Source organism: Ceratotherium simum, chromosome 11 (assembly GCF_057802395.1).
Source record: "Ceratotherium simum simum isolate JZ-2026a chromosome 11, ASM5780239v1, whole genome shotgun sequence".
NCBI lineage: Eukaryota > Metazoa > Chordata > Mammalia > Perissodactyla > Rhinocerotidae > Ceratotherium > Ceratotherium simum.
The window spans coordinates 48,402,708-48,428,083 of NC_141910.1; the positions used below are offsets into that span (position 1 = coordinate 48,402,708).

Sequence of the window (25,376 nt, forward strand, 5' to 3'; positions counted from 1 at the left end):
TCTGACACAAATACAAAATCTCAAGAAGTGTAAAGGTTTCCGTCATCAAATCTACTCTTTTATCACTTTTGGATAATAAAGCAGCCAATCTAATTATTCCACAAACTAGAGCATGTGATTTTTTTTCCTGTTTAGACTAAGTTTTTCCAAAGAATGATCTAATTCATTTTAGGCTGAGAGAATAAACCCTATGCTAAAAAGAAAACTATAATTTTTTTGCTCATTGTGCTGAAATGCCTCAAGAATAATAAAAATACTGAATTCATCTGCAACTAAGCCTAAAGAAATAGGAAATTTTTTATCTAATGTACTTCAGAAAGTTCAAACATTTGGAAAAATCACAAAAACAAGAATGTTACCCATAAAAAAGAAATTTATTTAAAAAATCACATCTTGTGTTTCAGATACACAGGTATAAGAGAAATTCCAGAAGGTGAAAGTGCCTTTTCCAGAAATTGTTCCCAGGATGGTCAATACTGATTTCGAAATTGGTTGCTTAGGTCTTGGAGCTCTGTTACTAAGGCGTCCATAGCTGCTATTTCATCAGCTAACTCCCTAGAAATTTCTCCACTTGCTACATCTGTAAAAAGTTGCTGCAACATAAAGAACAAAGCAGAACTATCAAAACAATGAAAATCTCTTTAAAATAAAATAGATACAGAGTATAGAAGTAAAGTTCCCTTTACATAATGATACTACAACATCATAGTAGCTATGATAGTATTTATTCTGTTCGCCATCCTGGAAATGTACAAGCTCCAACAATTAAATGATGAATTAAACAACATGCCTGAACTTGTAAATTCAAATGAGCTCTGCTCTTCAAAATGGTTGCCTTGAATATTAGTCATTTATTTCAATGTCATAGGAGGATTTTGGATGAATAGACATAATTCATCCAAACGAAACAAATCTACTCATTGTGTATACAGGCAAAACAAATATATTTTACACTCAAGTTCATATAAACCATTCCCTTTTTGCTAATTATTTGAGAATTAATTCAGGCTTAGGACTCAGAGGCCACAAAGATTATCAAGATTTGGCAAAAGCAAAAAGCCCAGCAAAATAAAATAAAAATAAATGTGCTCTCCTCCTGTAAAAGGAATTGCTTTGGGAGGCATATTGCAACATACTACAATAATGGTACCATAGCTGAAATATTTTGGAATGCCTCTCTAGGAACTGCCTGCTGAGCCAGTATAAGTGCCCAAGAAAATCACCTTCAGGATTTTATGACCACATTGTGTGTGGGGATGTGCGCGCGCACGTGTGTTTTAATCAGAAACGTAATTTACTCAGTTTACCATATATCTTTTTTCATCAGACTTGACTAGATTTGTTTACAAAAATCAAATTTACTAGTAAAATTTGATTATTTACTATCACTACCACAGATGATAGCACGTGACAACTGTTCTGACAGCTATTCTATAAAGAGAGTCCCAGAGACGTTTTGGGTGGTGGTACAATCACTGGGATAAGCTTAGAGTTGCGCAGAGTGATTTTTGGAGCAAAGAGCATTCACTTGAATGCAGAACTTCAAAAATGCTTAGTAAAGATTTGTCCCATAACTGTGTAGGCACACCTTGTACAGCATTTCATAATAGAACGACGTAAGAACTGCCGCAATGTGATCAGTAGGGAAAACACCTTTGAGGAAAATAACTGGGACTCACATAGCATACTTTGTTTTTACTAAGAATTACACTGCTTGCAAATCATCATGAATCTGCATCACTTCCCTATAAGCTAAAGAGGAAGCAGAGAGAGACTGAGGCTTAGAAAGAATGAATAATTTGTTGAGGATCCCACAGAGTGTAAGTGGTCATCTGTCCCGTCCTCAGGCCCTCCAGCATTCTCACCAACAGCCCTCAGGCCCCTCTGTGGCAAACTGTACAATGACAGGGCACTGGGCCGAGGAGTCACTCTGTTCTGGCAGAGCATGGACTGGATGACTTTAGGTGAGTGTCTGGGTTCCAGGAGTTTATTTCCATGAAGTCCCTGGCCTGGCAAGAAAAGACCAGAGACTCATGCAAACCAAGCTTACTACAAGCTATTTAACATAGTTATCTTAATTCATTTTCACTTTTTAAAGTGTTCTAAAAAAGTGGTTTTTTGGAATGCAATTCAGTTTAGCAGACCCAATTGGTTCAAAACATAGAAAAGGCATATGATCTACTACAAAATTGGAGACCCTTAAATATTATATGTAAAAAAGTGCTTTCAAAGGAGGCATTGGGAGGCAATTTTTCCCATTTTTGGATAATCCGGTTGGGATCTAACGACAACAAAATCTAAACATAGAGGATGTTCTGAGGCCTCGTTTTCAATATGCGGGAATCTAGCACAATATGGAAGGATGGGCAGTACCTGCACAGGCAAGGCTATTTAAGTCATGTGAGTATAGATTTATGTAAAACTAATAACTTATTAGACAAAGCTTTGCACAGAGATAAGGGAACTGGCAGAGTACATCCTGAAGAAATAAACAATCATGGGTAGGTTAGTGATCTAACGGAAACTTGGAAACTTTGCTCCCAATCATGGAAGGAGAGTCACAGAAAAAGCTTGCTATCCTGACTTCCTTTGAGAGAGGAAGTCTTGCAGCTTTCTGAAAGACACATAATTCTGAAATTGTCTTGCTAAGCTGCAAGGAAATACAGTCCTTGCAGGTAGGTTACAGAAACCCGGTTCTAGCATGTAGATTAATAAGAATAGTAAAGGGAGTTAATAATGTAAAGAGGCTCAGATCTGAAAAGATCAAGCAATTAATAAAAAGGTATACTCTGGAAAGGTTTTTACACGTATCCAGAGGTGACCTTCACATGCCACAGACTTGCTCTCAGAAGTGAGTTAAAATTAGTTTGCAACCCAAGATTAAATAGTGAAAGCAAGTCAAGATCAGAAAAGAAAGTACTCAATTATGCTAGAAGTGATATTCCTTTAAATTTTGCTTCCAGAGGTATAGTCCAAACCTGGCTGCACATTAGAATCACCTAGGAAATTTAACACAGATTTCCCAGGCTCCCTCCCAGACCTGATCTGTCACAGGTAGAGACCCAGAGTCCAGTCTTCAAAAAAGCTACCTCAGTGATTCTCAGGTGTCCCCATCCTGGCACTGCTTCACAGGTTGGTATTTGTAAATTGATGGTATATGTTTTCGTTGTTAAACCTGAGTCACCCATCTATCTTAACAATTTTTGTCAAATCTATATACCACCTATTTAACATTTGTCTCTAAATCAATTTTTTTTACTTAAAGTTTTTTAAAGGAAACATTACAATACTACTATAAAATGAAAATAAGCAATAATATTCATGAAATTGTGGGTGTGATATGCTAGTTATATTTTTTCTAATATGCATTGAAATAAATATATATTTAAATCCAAAGTTTACCCGAGTGCTACCAGTGACATATATGCCATACTTTGCAAAAAGTGATAATAAGTATAGAAGAACATTGTTTTAATTTAACTTAAAGCATTAGGGCTGGATTATAAATATTAATTTCAAAGACTCCTAAGTTACCCATGTGTAGGGCAGTCTAGCCATTGGGCCAATAATATCCTCACCAGTACAACGCGCTGATATCCAAAATATAACGTGGGCCTAAAATTACCCCTGATGTAAAAGCAGATTTAAGAGCTGATACTAAGACCTTTATTTACAGGACAATTCTAATTAATTCACATTTCACTCTCACCTTTGCTTTAGATAACAAGCCTCGTAAATTGAGTCGAACTGAAGAAAGCACTTGCACAGCCTCCTGAGGACTGGATTTGCTTTTACTGCATTTTACAGCCACTGGAAGATGAGTGTGGGGAAAAACATCCATTAAAAGTTGGTAGTTTATAGGTACAAAAACCAATTATTTAATTAGGATTTTATAGTAACAGACTTTAGAAATATTTCTATATGGAAAGTTTTTATTTTGGAAAAAAGATAATTATCTGCATAAGTCTCCCCTTTATACTTCTTTAAGAAGGATCATCACTAAAAGGATAATTTTGAGGAAAACAGGTGATTTTTGGCAAGTTAAAGATCATTGGGAAGAGACTCTAAACACACACACATACACATACACACACACGTATGTGTACAGACTAATGAAATTAGGTAAAGAGAGAGAAAATCTAATTGAACACAAGGTGCCCACAGAAGGGAAAAACAGATGCAGCAAGTCCTAGTGTGGCTTTCCACGGTTCAGAGTCCCTAACGGGGACTCACACTGCTGATGACACTAGCCCAAGGAAGTGACATCCAGATATTGACAGCTTAATTCTTACTGCATTTTCACACTCAGGGTTTACATCACCTTTCTGGAAGAACTGACGTCAACAACCTATGTGCCTGCATTGAGGGAACGAGACCACAACCAGGCTCTCGGGCTACTGAGCCACGCTTGGCAACAGCAGGGAGCTGAGGAGAACGAAGTCACTCCTCCCCAACAACTCAGCCTCCAGCATTCTGGGGCGTCCATTTTCCTCAAACCTGAAATTACAAAGGGGACATAACCCTCCCTAGCAGAAGGCCTGGCTATTAATGCTTTATAAGAACAAGTAAAGAACTTTGTAAGAATATAATGCCTGATATTTCTCCACTGATTTGTTCTTGTTTTTGTTCCTCTCAGTTATGCTCACTACAAACAGACCAACAGCCAGATCCTGTTTTAAAACTACACTAAACAGTGCAACAATTAAAGTCTACTTAGTACCCTAGAGCTTAGACCAGGGATGGAAAATAGATTTCTTTTCGCATGCAAACTCTAATTGGTGGAAGTTGTCTATGCCTGGCAAAATAGTTTTGTCATTAATTAATATCTTCCATGGCTGGTGAGAACTAGGTTTGACATTCCTATTTCAAAATAATAATTAAACTTTGACATTCCTCAGCTAAGGGTTGAAAGGATGCAAGGTAATCAAGAATGTTAAACTCATTTTCAAAGGGTACAGTTAACCTTGAGATAGTGAGGATTATGACGTCTGTGTCTCTTAGTAGAGGAAAGTTATAACTACCATGGCTGCAGTATCTGAGCTGTTTAATACCTAGTAACTTATATCAGAAACAGCTGTCATTCTTTTTTTAACACTTTATTTTGATTCTGAGAAAAACAAAAATAGAGCAAAAAGACAAAAACACACTCTATTAGTCCCCCTCCTCAGTCCCATTTCCAAAAGGCATCAGAGATGAAGAAAGAGAGATAGAAGAGAGAGAGAGAAATAACCTGTTATTTCAAATCATGAGGAAATCCAAGAGAGCAGTGCTTCCTCTAGGCAGACTGTAGTTAAAATGCATAACTATTATTTAAAAAGTTCCTGGATGGCAAAGAAGGAACAAGCTTTTGCCCACCCTTTCCCAGAAAGGAGAATTAGCAGAGACTGTAAATGAATACCCTCCAGACAACACAAATGGGGACACAATGACAACATTGTTACAGAAAGGTCTCAAACCATGTAGAGACTGCAATGTCTTATGAAGCTTTCTGAAGTACAGGGCTACTCTTAAAAATAGCAACCCCAAAGGGAATAAATCATGTGGAGATTTTTTTTTAATGTTCTATTTCCTTTTCAGAATTGGATGAAGTGGAGAACAGCACTGGGGAGAAAGATAAAAAAAAGAATCACAGAGAAACCCTGCTCATTCTTCGATTGAGCAGTGGTATACAAAAGCAACAAAGAAAAGGTTAAGATTTATCTCCATAAATCCAAAATATCACTAGAAACTAAAGCTGAGCATCCACTCAAATACACTTAAAACATCGTAGGAGCACCAACACATAATTCATTAAGTCAAAGGAGAATTTAAAAGAATAGACACTTGTTTTTCTCCAAGTGTTGCCCTGATGAAAAAATAGTACCAAAAATAGTTTAAAAACAACTTTAAGATGCAAAATCAAGATTCTTCCTAGACTATTTTCTTTAGCCTGCATATTTATATTTGACAGGTTTAATACCATCACTTAGTGATTACAGAAAATATCTTGGCTTTGACTGTTATAGAGCCAGCTGTTCACAGAAATGTTTAGGGTTGGCAAGTTGAAGTAGATAAGATAAATTCTTCAAAGTAAATTGCACCCTGCTATAATTATGTACATAATACACTTCAGCAGGGGTTTCCCCAGACATAGTACTATATCCACAAAGGCCAAAGGCATAACGACTGAACTCCATCTGAGCCCACCCACCACGAGGCCAGCACAAGCCACGTAAATTCTAGCCTCCTTAGACATCCTTCTACTGGTCTATCAGCAACTACTTCAACCTTTTCTACACTGAATTTCAGCTATACAGAGTTCCACACTTCTACCTTATCTGTCAAGGGGTAGGTGGCCCAGGAAATTGGATATTTATATCCTTTTTGTCAATGATATCAATGGCCATAAGTAGAATTATTAACTACTAAGCCCATTTCTAAATTGTTTGAATGTTTTATGACTTCTTTAGAGTCAAGTTAAACTTTATTCTTGTTCATTTTTCTTTTTTTTTAGTTTTGAGTCCCTTATCATACAGCTCAGATCCTCTACCTGAGAAGGAACAGGGTGGGAGTGAGAAGGTAAGGGATTAACATTTAAACCATGTGTAAGATACTATTAAGTGTTTAAATATGTTTTCATTTATTCTTCATAACAACCATAGGTAGTTATTATCACCATTTTACCAATGAGGGAAGTAAGGCTCAGAGAAGTTAAATAATTTACCCGAAGTCACCTAGCAAGTATGTGGTAGAGCTAGTCCTCGAGCTTAGGTCTCTCTGATTCCAAAGTTCTGCCCTTTCTATTGTCCCTCATTGGTTCTCCATTTGCTGTAACTATTAGTTGCAGAAGAACTTAGAGGAGGCCTTAGGACAGGTTCATAATCCTTGTGATTCGGTTCTTAACATTATGGCTTCACTGTTTTATTTGAACTGCATTCCCAGGGCATCACACATGCACATTCAAATATAAATATAAAAATGCACTACCAAATTTAATTGGCATATTTTTTTTTTTTACTAATGCAAATATTAAAAGCAGCCTTTATCTGGAATATATTTACCCAACAGGCATATAACTTTAAATGAAAGGTTATCCCTCCTCTCAAATATCTCCCACTAAATTTCCCAAAGATAGAGATTAGCTTATATTTTTTATTTCTTTTGTATATTCCATAGCTCTTCGTATACTGCTATGTACTCCAGAAATCTATGTATTTTTGTGAATATTTTCATTTACAAAGGAAGAATATGAGTCAGGAAAAATTAACAGACTTCCTTAATATACTACATAATCAACACAAATAGATTCTGTGTGACATGAAGGTTAAATACAGCTGTGAAGGTATTTCATATCTCTAAAGTTTCTAATACCTGCCTCCTATTCAAACAGTATTTAAGCTTCTATTCTACTACTTCTTATTGCTCCAAAGTGCCTACTACATAGTAGTTGGTCTATAAATGTTTGCTGAATTAAATACAACAACTGTAATATAATGAATCTGAAATTATGTAATGGAACTTTACATTTTTTTTGTGTGTGTGAGGAAGATCAGCCATGAGCTAATATCCGTTGCCAGTCTTCCTCTTTTTGCTGAGGAAGATTAGCCCTAGCTAATATCTGTGCCCATCTCCCTCCACTTTGTATATCGGGTGCCACCACTGCATGGCTTGATGAGCGGTGCGCAGGTCCGCACCTGGGATCCGAATCCAAGAAACCCAGGCCACCAAAGCCAAGCGTGCAAACCCAACCACCACGCCACGGGGCCAGCCCAGAACTTTACTATTGACAAATATTTTTTCTTATCAGTAAAAATACATTGAAATATGCCATGGATATCAAACATCACATCAAATACCATGTGCAAGTCCTAAGGCTCTCTGAACCACTTCCTTAAACGATGTGATATCTTTCTCCCAACAACTGGACTGTGTGTCACACTTGTATGCCTTAGAGAGATACTGGAACGCCTGAGGAAAGAAAAAGAACAACATTCAGAATAACAAGTGGAATCCACATTTCAAACTCTGTGTCCTGGAAGTCATATGGAACTAATTCCAACTTGAAAAACCAGCATCTGTGCTATGAGGTGCAGTCTCTATGATTCTCATCAAAGGGGCAGAGATGCACATCCAACAGCAATAAGCAATTAAAATAAATCAAATGGATGATTCTGGATAGAGACACTTCCCTCCAAACAGAAAAATATAAATGCCAGGTTTGGAAATCTGTAAAAAAGTGTACACATTTCCTCAGCATTTGTAGCCATCAGCTTAAAAGACCAGTTTTGAGAATGAGGCGTGAACTTAGTGACGACTATGGAATTACTGGTAGGTGTGTAAACTCACAGAAGTTGAAAACACTCTCTTTCACAATCCCATCCTTGTGGATTCTTGAGGGAGAAGTCACAGATCAGAGAATTCAGAGTACCCTTAATCTGTATATGCAAGAGAGTACACAATTCAAGAAGAAATGGAAGGATAGAATGTAGGAGTGTGTGCATGCGTGTGTGTGAGTATGTGTTCTCTGGGCTGACAAGGCAATGGCAGAAGCCAGCTGGGTGGACTAAGGGAGGAGAGAACGGCTAAGAATCCCACAGATTAGCTATACTGTGGATAATTTCAAACTCACACAATAAGTACATTTGATTTGTTGTAGATGTTTTGAAAAGAACACAAAATAATTATTCCAGCCTTGGAAACTCTGGGGCCTCCTTTAAGTTCTAAGATAAGAGGCTAAGGCATAACTTGAGCGTAACTGGTCTTCTACTGTACTTGTGAGAAAGGGGCAGGGCAACCTTTGTAAAGTATTTTATGTTTAGATTTTAAAAGCTCTTCTCCAATAGTCTTTTTTTTTTAAAGATTTTATTTTATTTTTTTCCCCCCAAAGCCCCAGTAGATAGTTGTATGTCATAGCTGCACATCCCTCTAGCTGCTGTATGTGGGACGCGGCCTCAGCATGGCCGGAGAAGCGGTGCGTCGGCGCGTGCCCAGGACCCGAACCCGGGCCGCCAGTAGCGGAGCGCGCGCACTTAACTGCTAAGCCACGGGGCCGGCCCTCTTCTCCAATATTCTTATCTGGTTCCTTTTTCTTTTTCCCTTTCATGGTCCCCATCTCAGACTTAAACTCTTTTGTCCTTGTACCCAATCTACCTTTGTCCTTAGCAAGAGCCTGCAGAAAGGGGTGTAGAATAAATAATGAGTGCCAGCTGTTTGCTGCAGCTCCAGTAGGGGAGCAGGTTAGAGAGACTCTTTTGCAGGAAACAGAGAACAATTATATAAGAAAAATTCATGGAAAGAAAAAAGACGAATGCTTGCAAGTCTTAACCTGTCCACAATTCAAAGTGCTTACGTGAAAGATTCTGAATCAAAACTGAAAACTTGAGCATATTAATCTTATCTTTCAAATTATTAAACTCTTCCTCCAACTATCCAAAAAGCAGATCCACTACACATATGTTCAAACAAAAGGCAAGAGCCCAGGAGGATTGAAGGAATTACCTTTTCATTTTCATCAGGCTTTTCACTCTGCCCATTTCCATATATTTGGGCATACAGCCTCCAGATTTCTCCATCATTGGTCACTCTTGAAGTTACTCTGCCAAATAACTCCTGCAGCTTTCCTTTGAGGCCAGTTGCAACATCTCCACTTCGATCAGTCATCCCATCCATCACTGCCTTGACCAGAATTTTAAGGACCTTAAAAAATGCACAAGCAAGCTAGAGACAATCAAACAATAACAAAAAACAAAGGGCTACCATCACCATCTTCAACAACAATGACAGTGAAAAACCTTGAGACCTATTAGAATATCACTCTTACACTTTATAAAAATAAAATTAAAGTCAAGCCATCTTGAACCACTCTCTAGAAATGCATGCCCACCACCTCTCTGGGTATCCCTTTGCAGGCTCCTTGAAGGGCTCTTCTTCCACAAGACCCTATACTCAGTGCTCCTCTCTTCTCACTCTGAGTGCTCTCTGAATGATCTGATCCATACCTGCAGCTTCAAATATATTATCAAGTTTACTCTCACAGCGTCGGCAGAGCTCCAGCCAGACTCTTCTCCAGAGCTCCAGGATTGTGCGTCTCAATCCTACCAGGCATGTCCCATCAACATCTCACACTCCATCTATCCAAGAGTGAAACAGAGATCCCAGATCCATCTTCCTCCTGTAGTCTCAGAGCCAATAACCTGAGCATCAACCTGAGCCTCTCTTCTCTCCCAGTTTCTGCCACATATAACCGATTTAATTCAACATTCCTAATGAGTCCTAAATCCATCTTCTCCTACCTTAGGTTAGGCCTCATTATTTTCCATCTGGATCGCTGTGATAAGATTCTAATTCTGCTTAAAGAGGCCCTGGCCCTTCCTAATTGTTGAACGATCAACTGCTAATGCATTTGCATTAGGCATGCAAGGTACCCAGAAAGTATCTCTTATCCTTCCAACTACCCCAGGTCCACTCGCCATTTAGCAACTTCTTGGCTATCATGCTTTCATTAGTCTTGTTTACACATTCTATCCTAGATGATTTGAATGCTGATAGATGGATTAAGTTGAGCCTCATAGCAGGTTACACTGTTATGACAAGACACATCTGTCATGTCTATATTAGGCTGTGCATCTCAAGGCAGCTTTCTGGAGGCAAAGAAAGTGCATCCTCAATCATCCACTCCTGTGAAGGCAGGACAGCAAAGACACCTGGATCCCCCTAAAGAACCAGCTTGAGGAGAGTGCTCTAAGACCTTGCTACTCACTGTGGCCCATGGACTGACAGCATTGGCATCAGGAGCTTGCTAGAAAAGTAGAATCCTGGATGGAGGTGTCGCTCCATCTTGGACTGAGATTCTGCAGTTCTAACAAGCTCCCAGGTGATGGTGATGTTGATGGTCTGCAGACCACACTTTGAGTAGCAAGGTTCCAAGAGACAGGGTGCCACATCTTTATTCTTACTCTGAACTTCAGGCAGAGGACCACATTTCATCATTTTTTATCCCCAGTGCCTAACATAGTGCCTGGCACACAGCACTAACGCCATAAATACTTGTCCCGGAAAGAAAGACTGAATGAACACACCTCTTTCAGAAAGCGTTGCTAAGAGAAATGCACCCAGTATGACACCTTGCTCTGTCTCCCCATAGAGCATTCTGATCCAGGCATGAGAAGCAGCCAAGGAATTGAGGCTCCTCTGGACCGTGAATACTTTTAGGAATGTGAGCTCAGACTGATGGTCCTAATTATATTCAGTGATAAAAGTGGACAGGAGAACACTCAATTGTGCTTTTTCTTTCTTGTTTGGACAAGGTACATTATCTCTGCCCGTAAATTCACATTACAATCCCATATGTGTAGTTTTAAATCTGAAAGTAATGAAATTCATATTACAATCCCACTCATGGTTTTAAATCTGAAAGTAACAATGAAGGAGAAACAGTATGAACGTGCACTACTTGTTTCAAGTTATCATCTTGTAAACATTTCAAGGATTAACATGTTTTGAAAGAGATGGTTTCTACTAAAATAGTTACTAACATGTACAAGTAAAGCATACTAAATTAGTAAAATACTTGAGTTTTTCTGGAATCTCACAGTTGGGCCAACATCCCATCCTCTCACTTTAGCCTACTTGAGGAGACAATAGGGGAGAGAAAACTTTTGGCCTTCTTGCCAAGGAAAACGGAGAGCTGCAGTGCTCGCGTTTGAGAGGGGAAAAGTTAGTGAAGTGTGTGTGTGTGTGTGTGTGTGTGTGTGTGTGTGTATTTGGGGGTGTGTGAAGGGAACCGCAGAAGGGTATGGAGGTAGAATGTCTCTGTGTTAGGGGGGCGGGGTAGGGAGAAGGGAAATGTGTAGGGCAGATACCGAACACCTCCACCCAATTCATATACAGATACCACAAGAAGAGAGGGGGACCTTGAACAGGAGGGGAGGCAACAACAAATTCATTTTTATATCCTCTATTTGCATGTTCAACGGCCAGTTAAATAGCTGGATCTGGACCTTGGAAGAGAGTTCTTTATGGAGGAATAGATAATAGAAGTCATTCATGGCCATGGCAGATGTTGCTTAAAGAGATTATGTTGGGTAAGAATCACATTAAGGATAGAATCTTAAGGAACACAACATTTAAGAGGAGGGAAAGTGAACAGAGATAATGCACTAACGAGACTGAAAAGCTGCAGCCAGAAAGGTGGGAGCAAGTGATGTCATGGAAACCAGGGAAGGAGAAAGGAACAAGGAGAGTACACCAACAAAAGACCAGGACCAGAGGATTCCACTGGATTTAGCAAGTACAAAGGTGAGAGACTGTATCCAGAGCTAAAGCCAGAACAAGGAGGGCAGCAGAGAGCAGGACAAGAGGCTTACAAAGAGAGAGAAACATGAAAACCAAGACAATTATTAACATCATAAAAAACAAAAACCCCAATCATAGTATCCTAATACTTATTGTGAATACCATTTGTACAGGCAAATAATGTTAATAGAGAATATTCAATTAACCAAAAATTTTAATCTAAATATGTTGGAAAACACAAAAGGGAAGTAGTGGAAGTGCTGGTATAAGAGAGTTAAGTCCTCATTTACTATAACAGGAAGTCAATAGATGATACCTAACTTTGGCTAATAAAAAATAGCAGTATATAACTATTATTATGAAATATGGAAATGTGCAAACGGCAAAAGAAAAACTAAAGGGTGTCTCCCCTTTGGGGAGAAGTATCTTGAGGAGCAGGGAAGGGTGGTGCAGGAAATTGCTGTATTTTGCTATAAGCCTTTCACTGCTACTTAACTTGTAGAATTGTAAGTATGTTATTTTAATAAAACAAAAACAATTTAAAAATAGAGAAAAGGCAAGAATAAATACATGCAAAGATTGGCAAAGATGAAACAAAACACGATGGCACACATGAATATTCACTTGAGACTTTGAATTTACGTCCTTGGCTTGTGTGGGTGGAGGGAGGAGGGGGTAGTGCCTAAAAGAGGGACTGTGAGGGCTGTGGGGGTGCTGGTAGTATTCTGACTCATGCTTTGGGGACTGGTTACACAGGTGTGTTCCCTTCGTGAAAATTCATATGTTTACTTATGATCTGTATACTTTTCTGTATTTACATTATATTTTAATAAAAAGTTACTTAAAAGGTTATTTCCTGCAATTAAGAAAGCCCCATGAACTGAAGGAAAAAATTGAGTTATTAAAATACATTAACAAATGGAGTCTAAATGTAATCTTAAAAAGTGGTTTTAGAGTGATAGAAATTATTTTAAAAACTATTAGAGTAATTTTATAATTTACTAGCTAATATCATCATTTTCTTTCCACTAACTAGTAAATGAGAAAAATCACATTATCCAGACTGACTACAAAAACAATAACTTTTAACTTTTAACTCTTCAATATTAAGAGTTAATATTTAACTTTTCTTTAGAACAGATATTTGTAACTTGAAAGGAGCAAAAGGTATTGCAGTAGAATTTCTTTGATTAAATGAATCACAAAGAGTACAATTTCCTCTTGGGCAATTTATGAAGTTTACCAGCATCACACTCCTTTGCATCATCAAAAGTGAAAAAAGAATTTAAACAGGTAAATGTATTTTATCCACTGTAAATTGAGTAAAAAAGAGTAAATTGTTATGATTATTTAAATCATCAAGCAATTAGTTAAAACTATAAATTACTAAGTATGTAATAAGTGACTGAAAGGTAGAATATTGAAGTTTAAAAATTTAGAGGTGGAACAATTCTTGGGGAAACAGGATCAAAGATACGGTCACTTGGATGAGTTGCTCATATGGAATAAAGAAAAGAACAAAGAATTTTAAGTTCAAAGTACTGGACATACCATCTACCTAAATACCAAGTATTCAAGAACAGCTAGAGCTAGCATGGAGAGGAAGATATACATAATCAGTTGCTGAAGTCCACCATGAATATGGGGGAGTGACTAGAAAGTTGGTAAAAAGTAGTAGTGAGGACAGGTTTTCTGTCTACTACATCACAAAATTGTTGGATCAAGGAGTCAACATACATGTAAAGAGCTTTGAAAACTATAAAGCAATAAACCTATACACTATCATGATTATCACTGACCCTCAACTTCCTTACTCCATCAGAAGTGGACAGCAAAACCCTCATTGTTGGCCCACTCACTATGTGCCCCTATATTTCCTTATGGTTCAAAACAGACCTAAAGAAAAACAGAATCCACCACTGTGGTATCAGCCCTCAATACCTCCCTACTACCTCTGCTGTGAGTACTCACTATGTGCTAAGCCCTGGGATAAGCACATGACCAACCTGATTTCATTTAGTTCCCACAGTAACCCTAGGAAGCAGGCACCTTATTATCCCCACTTGACAAATAAACCAAGGCATGAGAGGCAAAATGAACTTTCTCAAGGTTACACAGCTGAGAATGAGATGAGAATGATAAGAAGACAACAATAATGACAGATAACACTTATACATACTATATAGCCCTTCCTATGAGCCAGGGGCTCTATGAACACACTTAATCCTCCTAACAATCCTACAAGGAAGGTGCTCTCATTATTTGCCTTCTGCAGATGAAGACACTGGAGCACAGAGAAGTAATTTGTCCAACTTCACACACGTAGGGAAGGTGGAATTGGACTTGAACCCGCAGCCCGGGTCCCTCATCTTGCTCTCAAGCATTTGCTATTTTCAGTTAGAAAGCACAGCTCCTTACTCCTCTCATTTCTTCCTAATAATAAGTTCTTTTACATCGGAAAGATTTCTCTTTTATGAAATACATATGCTAGTAACTTTGATCATTTCATTATCACTTCTTTGCCAAATCCTGACAGGTTTTTGCAGTTTTTTTTTAATTAAAAATTTCCCCAAGACATTACAGCTAATAAAAAATAAAAAGAAAATAAAATTCCCAAATACAAGCACAAATAACATTGTAGTGAATTTCTAATTTTTTTACTATGTGTAAAGTTCTTAATATAATACTATATAAACTGTTTTATCTTACCTTTTTCACTTAACATTATGTCACAGAATTTTTTCCTGTTTTTGTAAACTCTTTAAACAGATCATTTTAATAGATTCAAAATATTCCACTGGCTTGACAGACCGTAGTCTATTCAACAATGTCCCTGCAGTTAGTCAGCTGTTTCCATGATGCCATTGTTATTACTATTACTATAAATAACACTTCAATGCATATCTTTGTGCCTAAAGATTTTTTTCACACTGAAGCTTTCCTTAGGTTAGAATTCCAGGCACAAAATTATGGAATCAACGGAATATACATTTTAATACTCTGGAGATAAGTTTGATACTTTCTAAAAGGGCTAAATCAAATTAGATGCCCATCAGTAGTATATGAAAACATGTCATTTCATTGCATATTACCAGCATGGGATGTATTATTGTTTTTTAAATCCTTGATATTTTGTCCTACTAAAGGTATATGCAGCTATTATTCTGAATTTTATTTCCTTTATTATTAGTGAACTTAAATTTCTTTCCAAATGTTTGAGTAAATATATTTCCTTTTTAAGATATTTAAATATTTCTTAATTTGTATTGAACTCATTTTTTTCCAATATGAAAACAGTTTTGTTGTTTGGAGTATGGACATTACAAGCTGATGGACTAACACGTTGCTAGCTCCTCTTTCTGAACTCCAACTCTGTACATTGCTTGAAAAAAGAGAAAGCTGATAGATCTGAGAAAGTAACAGTAAACACGTGAGATACCCTGGGGAGACAGAAACCGGCTTGGTCCTGGTACAGTGGAGAAGAGCAGCCCAGGGTGCAAAAGTGCCAGGTGCCAAGGTTCACGGATGTGCTAAGAAAAGCTTTTTGGTTGTGCTTTTTTTCTTCCACACACTACTCCATATGCCACTTGCCACCAGCATGGAGAGACTGAAACACAGCAGAGCCAGCCCAGTGCAAGCCAAGGACCATGAGGGTACAGCAGGGCAGGTGACCTGGCTAGGGAGGGAAGCAAATAGCAAAGACCCCTGTGGCCTGGTGGGCCCCTACCTGCTGAGGCTGAATGACTACTCAGGAAGATGGGCATTGGAAAGAAAGAAAGAAAGCCTAGCAGAGAAAAGGGAGATTTCCTGAGCAGCCAGTCCACTTGGTGGGGGTGGGAGGGGGCAGTGGCAAAGTGTATCCATGGGGTGAGTTCTCCCTGTGGTGCAAACTTACCAGGAAGGGCACAGGTTAGGTCCTGGGCTTGCTTTAGTCCCTACCACCAAATATGCATTACCAGTAGAAAGCCAAAATCCCCAGGGGAGTATGAGCCAACAGGGACAAAATTAAGTGCAACCATAATGAAATAAATAAATTGAACCACCTACATGAAACAGAATTAAAGGGTCCATGTGGAGGAAAACTTTTACCTTGTTTTCATAATACATATTCTCGGGAAGATAAGAGGGAAAACCAAGGGCATGGTGAGATACCTGGGTAACAGTCTATATGGGGGAGAAAAATATAACGTAAGGACCGAGGCTGGAGTGGCTGTCACAGAGAAGGAAAGGTGCTGATTCTGCAAAGGAGACGAGGAAGCTGAAGCTGGTAAGGTAAGAAGGGTGAAACTCTGGAAGCCAAGTGAAGAAAGTGTTTCAAAAATGGAGAGATCAACTGCATTCAATACTGCTGATAGGCTAAGAAACCTGAGGACTGACAACCGTCCTTGGATGCGGCAATACAGCCCTCGACAACAGCACGTTCAGCAGACTGGTGAAGAGAAAGCCTAAGTGGCCTGGCTTCCAAGAGGACGGGAGGAGGGCAAGTAGAGACCGCACGGGAAGATGCTTCTCCTGAGGAGTCGGCTCTAAAGAGCAGCAGAGAAACAGGTGATAACTGGGGAGGGAAGTGAGTGTGCATAAACTATGTATGCACAGTCTGAAAACATTCAGAACTTTCAAAAACTAGAGCAATAGATAAACGCATTCAGTAATATCTTCCCATTTGTAATATAATACAAGTTACAGAGGTAAATTTTAATCCATGGTGATTACAAAGGAGGGCCCACTTGTTTTTTTATCTGAAAACTAACCCTAACGGTCTACTCTCAAGATGATTCTTTACTCTGTGTTTATTTTCTTGGGGTTCTGGACACCTGTGTGAATCCAGAGAGTTTTGAACCCGTGTTCCATAATGTGTACATATACACATATGCAATTTTTTTCCTGGTATTTCAGGTAATATTACACTCTCCTAAAGCCTAATAATAGATTCTTTTTAGAAATCTTAATTTGTCCATGAGGGCCTGAGATTCCAGTCTTATTTCTGAATATTGCATATGACTTTAAGTAAGTGTCTCTCTTTGAAAAGCGTTACTAGTTTTCTATCAACTCCCTCCCTACCTTTTCTGTCACTTCCAGATGTTCGAACCTCTGGTGTTATTTGCTAAAGGCAAGACCTTCATATGCTTAGTTGAGGTCTCTCAGGCCTTCCCTTGGTGTACCTCTATGTATGTTGCCTCTGCTACCACTATAGCTACCAATGAGGTGTGTGCTGGATCCACTCCCTACCTTTACCAACCCCACTACTCTCAAAGCCATTGCTTTCTCCCTGAAAAGGAGCATGACAGTTGTGGTGGGTCGAACAGTGTCCCTCAAAATTCATGTCCAAACAGAACCTCAGAATGTGACCCTCATTTGGAAATATAGTCTTTGCAGATATAATTAGTTAAGATGAAGTTATACTAGATTAGAGTGAGCCCTAAACCCAATGACTAGTGTCCTTATAAAAAGAGGAAAGGACATAAAGAAGGAGGTGAAGAAGTAGCTGAAGAGGGAGAGATTGGAGTTATGATGCCACAAGCCAAGGAATGCCAAGAGCCTCCAGAAGCTGGAAGAAGCAAGGAAAGATTCCTCCCTAGAGCCTTCAGAGGGAGCATGGCTCAGCCAACACCTTGATTTTGGACTTTTAGCCTTCAGAACTGACTAGAGGGAATAAATTTCTGTTGTTTGAAGACACCAAGTTTGTGGTAATTTGTTACAGCAGCCCCAGGAAATAAATCCAGCAATCTTAAGTAGAAAGACCAAGATAACATTGAAAACATGGAGACAAACTCACTGCAGGGCACTTACCTGGCTTCTACTAATCATCTTCCAGTTTCAGTTCAGGAAGCACTAAATGAATGGCTGTCACATCACAGCCTATCCCTGCTAAGGATGTGACCTCTAGCACCCACTCAAAGTTATTCTTTCTCCATGTGTAGGAGTTTTAAATATCAAATTTCTCAAATTTTTCCTTAATGGAGTATGGTTTTTGTGTTATGATTAAAAATGTTTTCTCTATCCCCAAGCTTATAAAAATATTGACCATACTTTCTTTTAGTGCTTTTATTCTTTTCCTTTTTCAATAATGATGATGACGACAATAGCAACTACACTTTAATAGCACTTGTATGTGCCAGGCACTGTTCCAAGCCCTTTACGTATGTTATCTCATTTAATCCTCACAACAATCTTGTGAGGCAGGAACTATTATCATCTTCATTTCATGAAAATGAAGCACAAAGTGAATAACTTGCCCAAGGTCATACAGTTAGTGATCGGCAGAGGTAGGTAGAGGCCAAGGGTGTCTAAATCCAGAGTCTATGCTCTTACCTACAACATAATCCTGCTTCTCAAGGCATGTCAATTTAAATATTTTATCCACTTAAATTTACTTTGGTTTAATGAGTGAAGCAGAGCTTTAGTTTTTGGTCCCAAATGCTTGGCCAACTATTCCAATATACATTGAATACTCTATTTTTATCCCACAGATTTAAAATGCCATCCTCATCATGGACTAAATTCTCATACTTACTTGAGTCTGTTTCTGAATCCTCTATTCTGTCACATTTCATTCCTGTAGCAGATGTTAACTCTTTATATAATAAGGATATTATTAGCTTTTTATCGTTCCTATTTGTTACAAATATTTTGTCACATATTTTATTAATGTGTCATAAAAATTCCTTTAAGTTTTCTTTTATTATTCCAAAGTTCAGGGAATTTGAGATATATCCACTTCTATTCCTAATTTTTCTATGAGACGAAAAAATATTTCCCATATATTTAATCCATTTGGAATTCGTTTGGTGTATCATAAAATAATCTAAGTATATTTTTTAAGCCTGGATGCTTAGAGGGATTTCTTTTCAATCAATATAAATAGGGCGATAGTCCCTCACATCCTACCCAAACCAATGCCATGCCACTGATTCCATGTAATGACCTCTAAATCCCTTACCCACATCTCTAATTCATTTAGGTGATATACAACTTTTGTTTCATTCTCTGTCCTAAGCCTATTTCTCACCTCCATCATGGACGATGCTTGGGGGATGCCTCAAGCAGAGAATGACTGTGGGGAACCACCGCTGGCCCCTGAAGAGAGCTGAAGTTTTCTCACATGGAGAAGCAGTGATTCTAATACAAATGCTGAAGAATCCCCACAAAGAGAAAAGCATAACTATCCTCTTCCCCAACACTAACCTTGAAGTCCTTGGCCAAGTCTCACCAAAATCTTTGCTGAAAGCACAAAGTGTTGGCCCTTTGAATCCCAGAGGTCTAAGAGCAGGAAGGAATAGGGCTGCCCTTAGGTCTAGTTACAAAAACTTCCAAAAAGGCTCCAGGCCAAGAATGAAGCCATTTCCCACCTCCCAGCTTGGCTGACTCCCCGTTCCACTTGGAGTTCTCTAAAGAACTTGCTGTTTCCTGGTCTGATAACCCTGACCCTTGGCTTCCCCAAACCTGTTATCAGAGAGAAGTAGGCAGTTTAACATTTTCTTTTTTATTCCTTCAGCAAAAAAAAAAAAACTTTTTCTTAGAGTGTGGAAAAGGCACGCACAGGCTTTAGGTTAAACAGGAAGTCTTAAGTCTTGGCTTAACTACTTGGTAGCTAAGAAACATCAGCTTTATTAGCTCACCTTGCTGAGCCTCAGATACCTCAGCAGTCAAATAGAGACAATACTTATTTTACAGAGAGATAATTTGTATAAAGTATATCCATTCCCTTCTCTTTTCTTTCAGGTAATACTCAGCCACCACTTTTTCCAGAACTTTAATTGGGTTGGCAACCTGCCCCATTGCACATCAACACTACCTCCTCTCTTCCCCAAAGAAAACACCAAATGGAAATCAACACAAAGAACATCAATATAAAAGAACACAAATTGCATGATTCTATTATATGACATTCAAGAAAAAGCAAAATTGAACTGTGGTGACAGAAATCAGAAAGTAATTGCCTGGTTGGAGGAGAAAGGGTGGTGGTTCAATCAACTGCAAAGGGGCATAAGAGAACTTTCTGTAGTGATGAAAATGTTCCATATCTGTTTTGAGTGGTGGTTATATAAGAACACATAATGGTCAAAACACATCAAACTAACACTTATGATCTGTGAATTTTAATATATGTAAATTATATACCCCTATTTAAAAAAACTTTGTTATATATAGTTCACATACACATTAATATGATGTGAAAATGTGCTTTTTAACATAAATGTTCCCAAAGACTTCAAGGCATGACACAAGGAAAAAAACTGGCATGCCTCAATGTGATTCCTATCTTCAGTTCCTTCTTAGCTATATGACTGATCAAGTTATATAACCTCTCTGGGTCTCATTTTCATCTATTGTAAAATGAGGAATATTTGGTATCCGCCTCAAATATTGTACACCCTTATAAAAGATGATCCATGTTAAGTGCCAGAAATATAGCAAGCACTCAATATATGTTAATCCTCTTCTCTTCCTCTTCCATTTATAAACAGAAAATGGGGTATAATAATGTAATTCTTAAATTCTTTTCCCAAAATGATTGCCCAAGTTATCAAAGGAGGAGGAGAAGGAGAAAAATAAAAGAAAAAAAGTAAGAAAAGAAAAAAGAAAAATGCTTATGACTCAACAGTAGAATTTACCCTGAGGAAAGAAGCATGGATATACACAAGGATTTATCTACAAGGATATTCATGGCATTACCCACAATAGGAAATTGAGCAAGGACTAATTATGCAGGAACATGAAAATTTGTTTTATAGTAAATAAAAATATGTATCAACCAGACATGAATATAAATGTGTACTATGATAGAAAAGTATTCCTGAGTGTTACTAATCTATGCATTAATCAAAATTAGGACATAGAGAGAAAGGGGAGAAAATGATAAAGGTAGTATATCTACTCATCCTCTTATTACAAACAGTAAAAAATACAGAACTATTTGTAGCTAATTTACACTGTGTCTGTACTAAAATGAGTATAAATTTACACACTGACACACACATACAATAGAAAAAACTAAGCTGACAATTAGCATATCTTATAAAGAAGTACAAAAAAATAGATAAAAAGAAAATTTTAAAACAAACTAAAATAGAATGGGGTCAGGTAGTGTCAAACATAAGAATATCAGAGTTTTTTTGAAAGACACCTGTTGCCGAACTTGTAGAGTCAAATTAAGCAAAATTTTTTTAGCCAAGATAAAAATATTCCAGACAATCTATCAATTGTCTCGGTCCACACTGACTAGTTGTCATAAAGCACGATGACAGACAGAAGTATGCCATGAAGCTAAATATGACTAAGCCCATCACTAGCCATCAAGACTTTTCTTCAGTGATGATTTAACCACTATAGCGTGACTCTACTCACACCTGCCAAAGATCAAACATTGCCATCAGCATTCTATGACACTTCTGAGGAAAGCTATTAACAGGTCCTATATAAACTGACACATTATCTCACTGTGGCTATTTCTCCATCTAAATACCTGAAAGTTCTCTACTCTAAGGTGCTAAAGATGATAGTTAGATCTGAGTAAGTCACTGGTTATCTAGTTGTTATGTTCTCAGTAATATTTCCCCAAATCCAAATGTAAAAATTAAGCTAATCGCTATAACATCTGACGTGTTTAAAGCACTTGGTGTTTCTCAAAGTGCTTTGTTTATAAGCAATATTTCTCATAACAGGAAGGGTTCTTGGTGCTCCTGTGCATGGCAGTGGGGCTGCAGGAGGGAAGTCTCAAGAATCCAAATGCCACCTCTGATTGTTTCTAAAAATACTGATTATTTATAGAAACTAATTTCAAAATTTTCATCAAAATATTCATGCTCAGATGAAATGCTATTGTACAAAAGGAGATTTGTTTCATAACCTGAATTTGAGGAACAAAGGAAGAATCAGAGAGAAAAAGAGATTAAAATATTAGCTGGCCATGAATTTAAACTAAATTCTAATAATTTTCCCAAGGAAATAATAAAACTCTCACCTAAAGTTCAGAATGATATAAGTTAAATACTGTGCTAAAACAGGTACAGGATTAGAAAATTTTAAATGGGAATCAGAACATGATTTGCTATGGGTGGAAATTCCTTTTGATTAGATTTGCTGGAAGAAGCAAGAAGCTATGATTACGATCACCAAAATACGTTTGAAAAATCCATTTAAGAAAAAAGTTAAATCAAAGCATTTCAATTCATGTTGGGAGAAGTTTTTTTTAAGACTTTTTTTCCTTTTCTGAAAAATGCTCAAAATGCATCTCTATGCATTCAGAACTGAGGCTGGATAAACTGGAAAAAAAAAAGTAATCCTGTGCTATAGGATCATTCTTTACATTAATCAAGCTTTACTTCCTTTTTAATTCTTCATTAAAACTTAAGAAAAATAAATTTTTACTTCAAAATGAATTGTATTGACTGAGAATTGCCCAGAATTCTCCAGAATATAAATCCTTATTTGCATCTCTTTATTCTTTCTTAGGGAAGGCTCCTGAAAGATTTCTAACCATGTGTTCTTACAATTGCAATGATTTTGATTTGGTATACAACATGCCAAATCAACAACTGAAGTTTTACCTTTAGAATTGACTAACTATACTCAGGTTATTTTTGCCAGAGTTATTTTCTTGGTGTCTACCACCTTGACTACCAATATATTATTCTAAATGTCACCTCTCTCCCCATATAGTTACAGATAATCAAATACAGCAGTATTATTCTCAACATTTGCAAGAAATTTTTTCATCCTGAGAGAGAACTGAGACTCCTAAGCTGGTGGGGGAATGGTAAAAACAAAAGAAAATCTTAAGTAAAATTCTCCAGTACATTTCCAGCTAATGTAATTGCAGGAGATTGGAATGATCAAGGTTGAACTTATTTTATTCTAAATCATCATCTTCCGTAAAGCAAAAGTTCCATTCCATTCTTGCCTTTCTTTTGGAATACACACCTCTCAGGTATAAAATCGCTAGATGACTTGGCATACTTGATACACCCATCTAAGTCAACTAAAATCAGCAATATCTTGATGACTTTATGACTCTTTATGATATAGAAGAACAGCTTTTCAAAACCATCTTTGAATAATTATTTTGTTTGATATCATCAGTTTCCTTAAAACAAGGCAGAAGATACATACATTTACTCCAGAGTCCAACATAGCTTATGATAGTACAAATCTATCCCACAGAGTTGTGGTGAGAATTTATTGAGTTAAAACATGTTAAGTGCTTAGAATAGTGCCTGGCACACAGCAAGCCCTCAATAAATGTTAGTTATTATTACCTTACCATGTCCCACTTTGGCCTGCTTTATGTGTCTTGGAAAGCAGAGGAGGAGAAGTGAGAGATAAAATAGAAAAGTCCCCTCCCTTTGATGCTTATGTACCATAACCCACACAAGTCCATCTCTTATGCAAGGAGAGGGGCCTAGATCTAGCCATTTGGGTTCCTTATATAAAAGCAACTCCTATGAGTGCCAAGCATAGAAGGAGGATCAGGATTTTCTCGGGAAAACCCAAAAAGCCAGTCTGGTTAGCCAATTGTTACTAATCCTTAGCAGATATGAAGGATTACTGTGAGTTAAAATATAGATTTGGAGGGGAAATCCCACTCACATAAGAAAGAAAAGCAGATCAGTTAGAAATTGGAGACACATGACAGAAGATTAATGAGATCAGACTGAACAATGAAGCCAATTCTAAGATGATTCAAGAAGAGATGACACCAGCGGCAATACCAGTAGGATAGAAAAGCAGACTGATTTGGAGAATCACCCCTTCTAGTCTTTTCAGGCAGGAGGGGAGCTTCACACTCCTTTCTGATTCAGTGTGTTGCTTATTCAGCCTAGCCCTACAGGACTCCTCTAGGGCTCGTTCCTGCTCTGACAGTCTGTAATTCTAAAGAATGCTGGAATTGAGCCAGCAGTGATGTCTCAATGAAGAGTGTTGGATTTGGGTGTTTTATGTACATTTTTTTTAATGTGAAAGAAAAAAAACTAGAATTTATTGCAAGTGTAAAATGGAATGGACTACCAAAGTAAATTATTTATATTCTCATGGAATATACTACCCATGTAAATTGTTTACATTTTCCCTGAGATTATAGGAACAGGCTTCAGAATGCCTTCTAATAAAGAAGGGTCTTTTAAAAAATTACAGTTGAAGTAAACAAGAGATAAGCACTTTGGAATCTCTGTCCCATCCCCAGTGGTTTGGCAACATTATTGAGATCTGTTCAGAGCCTCATCAGTGCCCTTTGCCAAGGGGCTAAGTGTAGAAGAGAAAGAACTGTCTCTATGGAGAATTTTTAGCTCTATCAACAGGACACTACTAGACTGCCAAGAGACCATGCAAATAGATTTGCTAGGGCTCTTATCCTTTCTAGGATGTAAAACTCTGCTTATGCCTCCATCCACATTTTAATTCATCTTTACACTATAAAATTCAAGTCCCTTCTTTCTATAATGGAAGGTCAATGTACAACATTTAGAAAAGACAAAAAAATATATAAAAAAAGAAAAGTAATCAAAAGGGGTCAACATAGCTACTGCAGGTAGGTAATGGGTTCACCTGAAGCCATAGACCTTTCAGGTGAATCGCCCAGAACCCGAGCCTTAAAGTAACTTGGCCAATTATATGGCTAGACTTGCAAAAGTATGCATACAGGTCAAGGGCTGGGGCTATCAGATAGGGCCCAGAAAAGATAAACTTTGGAACAGCTAGTGTACAAATTATAAGTCATAAGAGGGGCTGGCCCAGTGGTGTAGTGGTTAAGTTTGCTTGCTCTGCTTTGGCGGCCCAGGGTTCACAGGTTTGGATCCCAGGCACAGACCTATGCACCGCTCATCAAGCCATGCTGTGGTGGCGTCCCACATACAAAATAGAGGAAGATAGGCATAGATGTTAGCTCAGGGCCAATCTTCCTCAGCAAAAAGAAGAATAATATTGGCAACAGATGTTAGCTCAGGGCCAATCTTCCTCACCAAAAATTAATAATAATAAAAATAATAATAAGAACAGTAAGGTATTATCATTTATTAGATGTTATTTCTGCTTTTTCATAATTCCAACTTCATCATTTTAAATAGCATATGTTGATTATTGCAAATAAAATGTTACATTTTCAAGCT

At 37.8% G+C, this 25,376-nt stretch overlaps 1 protein-coding gene across 5 annotated transcripts in view; it reads right to left on the reverse strand.

Moving 5' to 3' along the window:
• Positions 1–355: 355 nt before the first annotated feature.
• Positions 356–25,376, reverse strand: part of TTC27 (tetratricopeptide repeat domain 27) — a 172,593-nt gene continuing 147,572 nt past the window's right edge. For 2 of the 5 annotated variants that reach the window (XM_087436934.1, XM_087436935.1), the window contains exons 17-20: positions 9,478–9,696; positions 7,836–7,947; positions 3,710–3,810; positions 356–593 (exon numbers count right to left, since the gene is read on the reverse strand). In XM_087436934.1, coding sequence (XP_087293060.1) covers positions 471–593; positions 3,710–3,810; positions 7,836–7,947; positions 9,478–9,696 — 555 coding nt within the window. In that variant the 3' untranslated portion in view covers positions 356–470. Of the gene's footprint in view, positions 594–644; positions 2,010–3,709; positions 3,811–7,835; positions 7,948–9,477; positions 9,697–25,376 lie in introns of those variants that run through there. The other 3 variants (XM_087436936.1, XM_004418155.2, XM_087436937.1) reach the window with 2 other exon arrangements.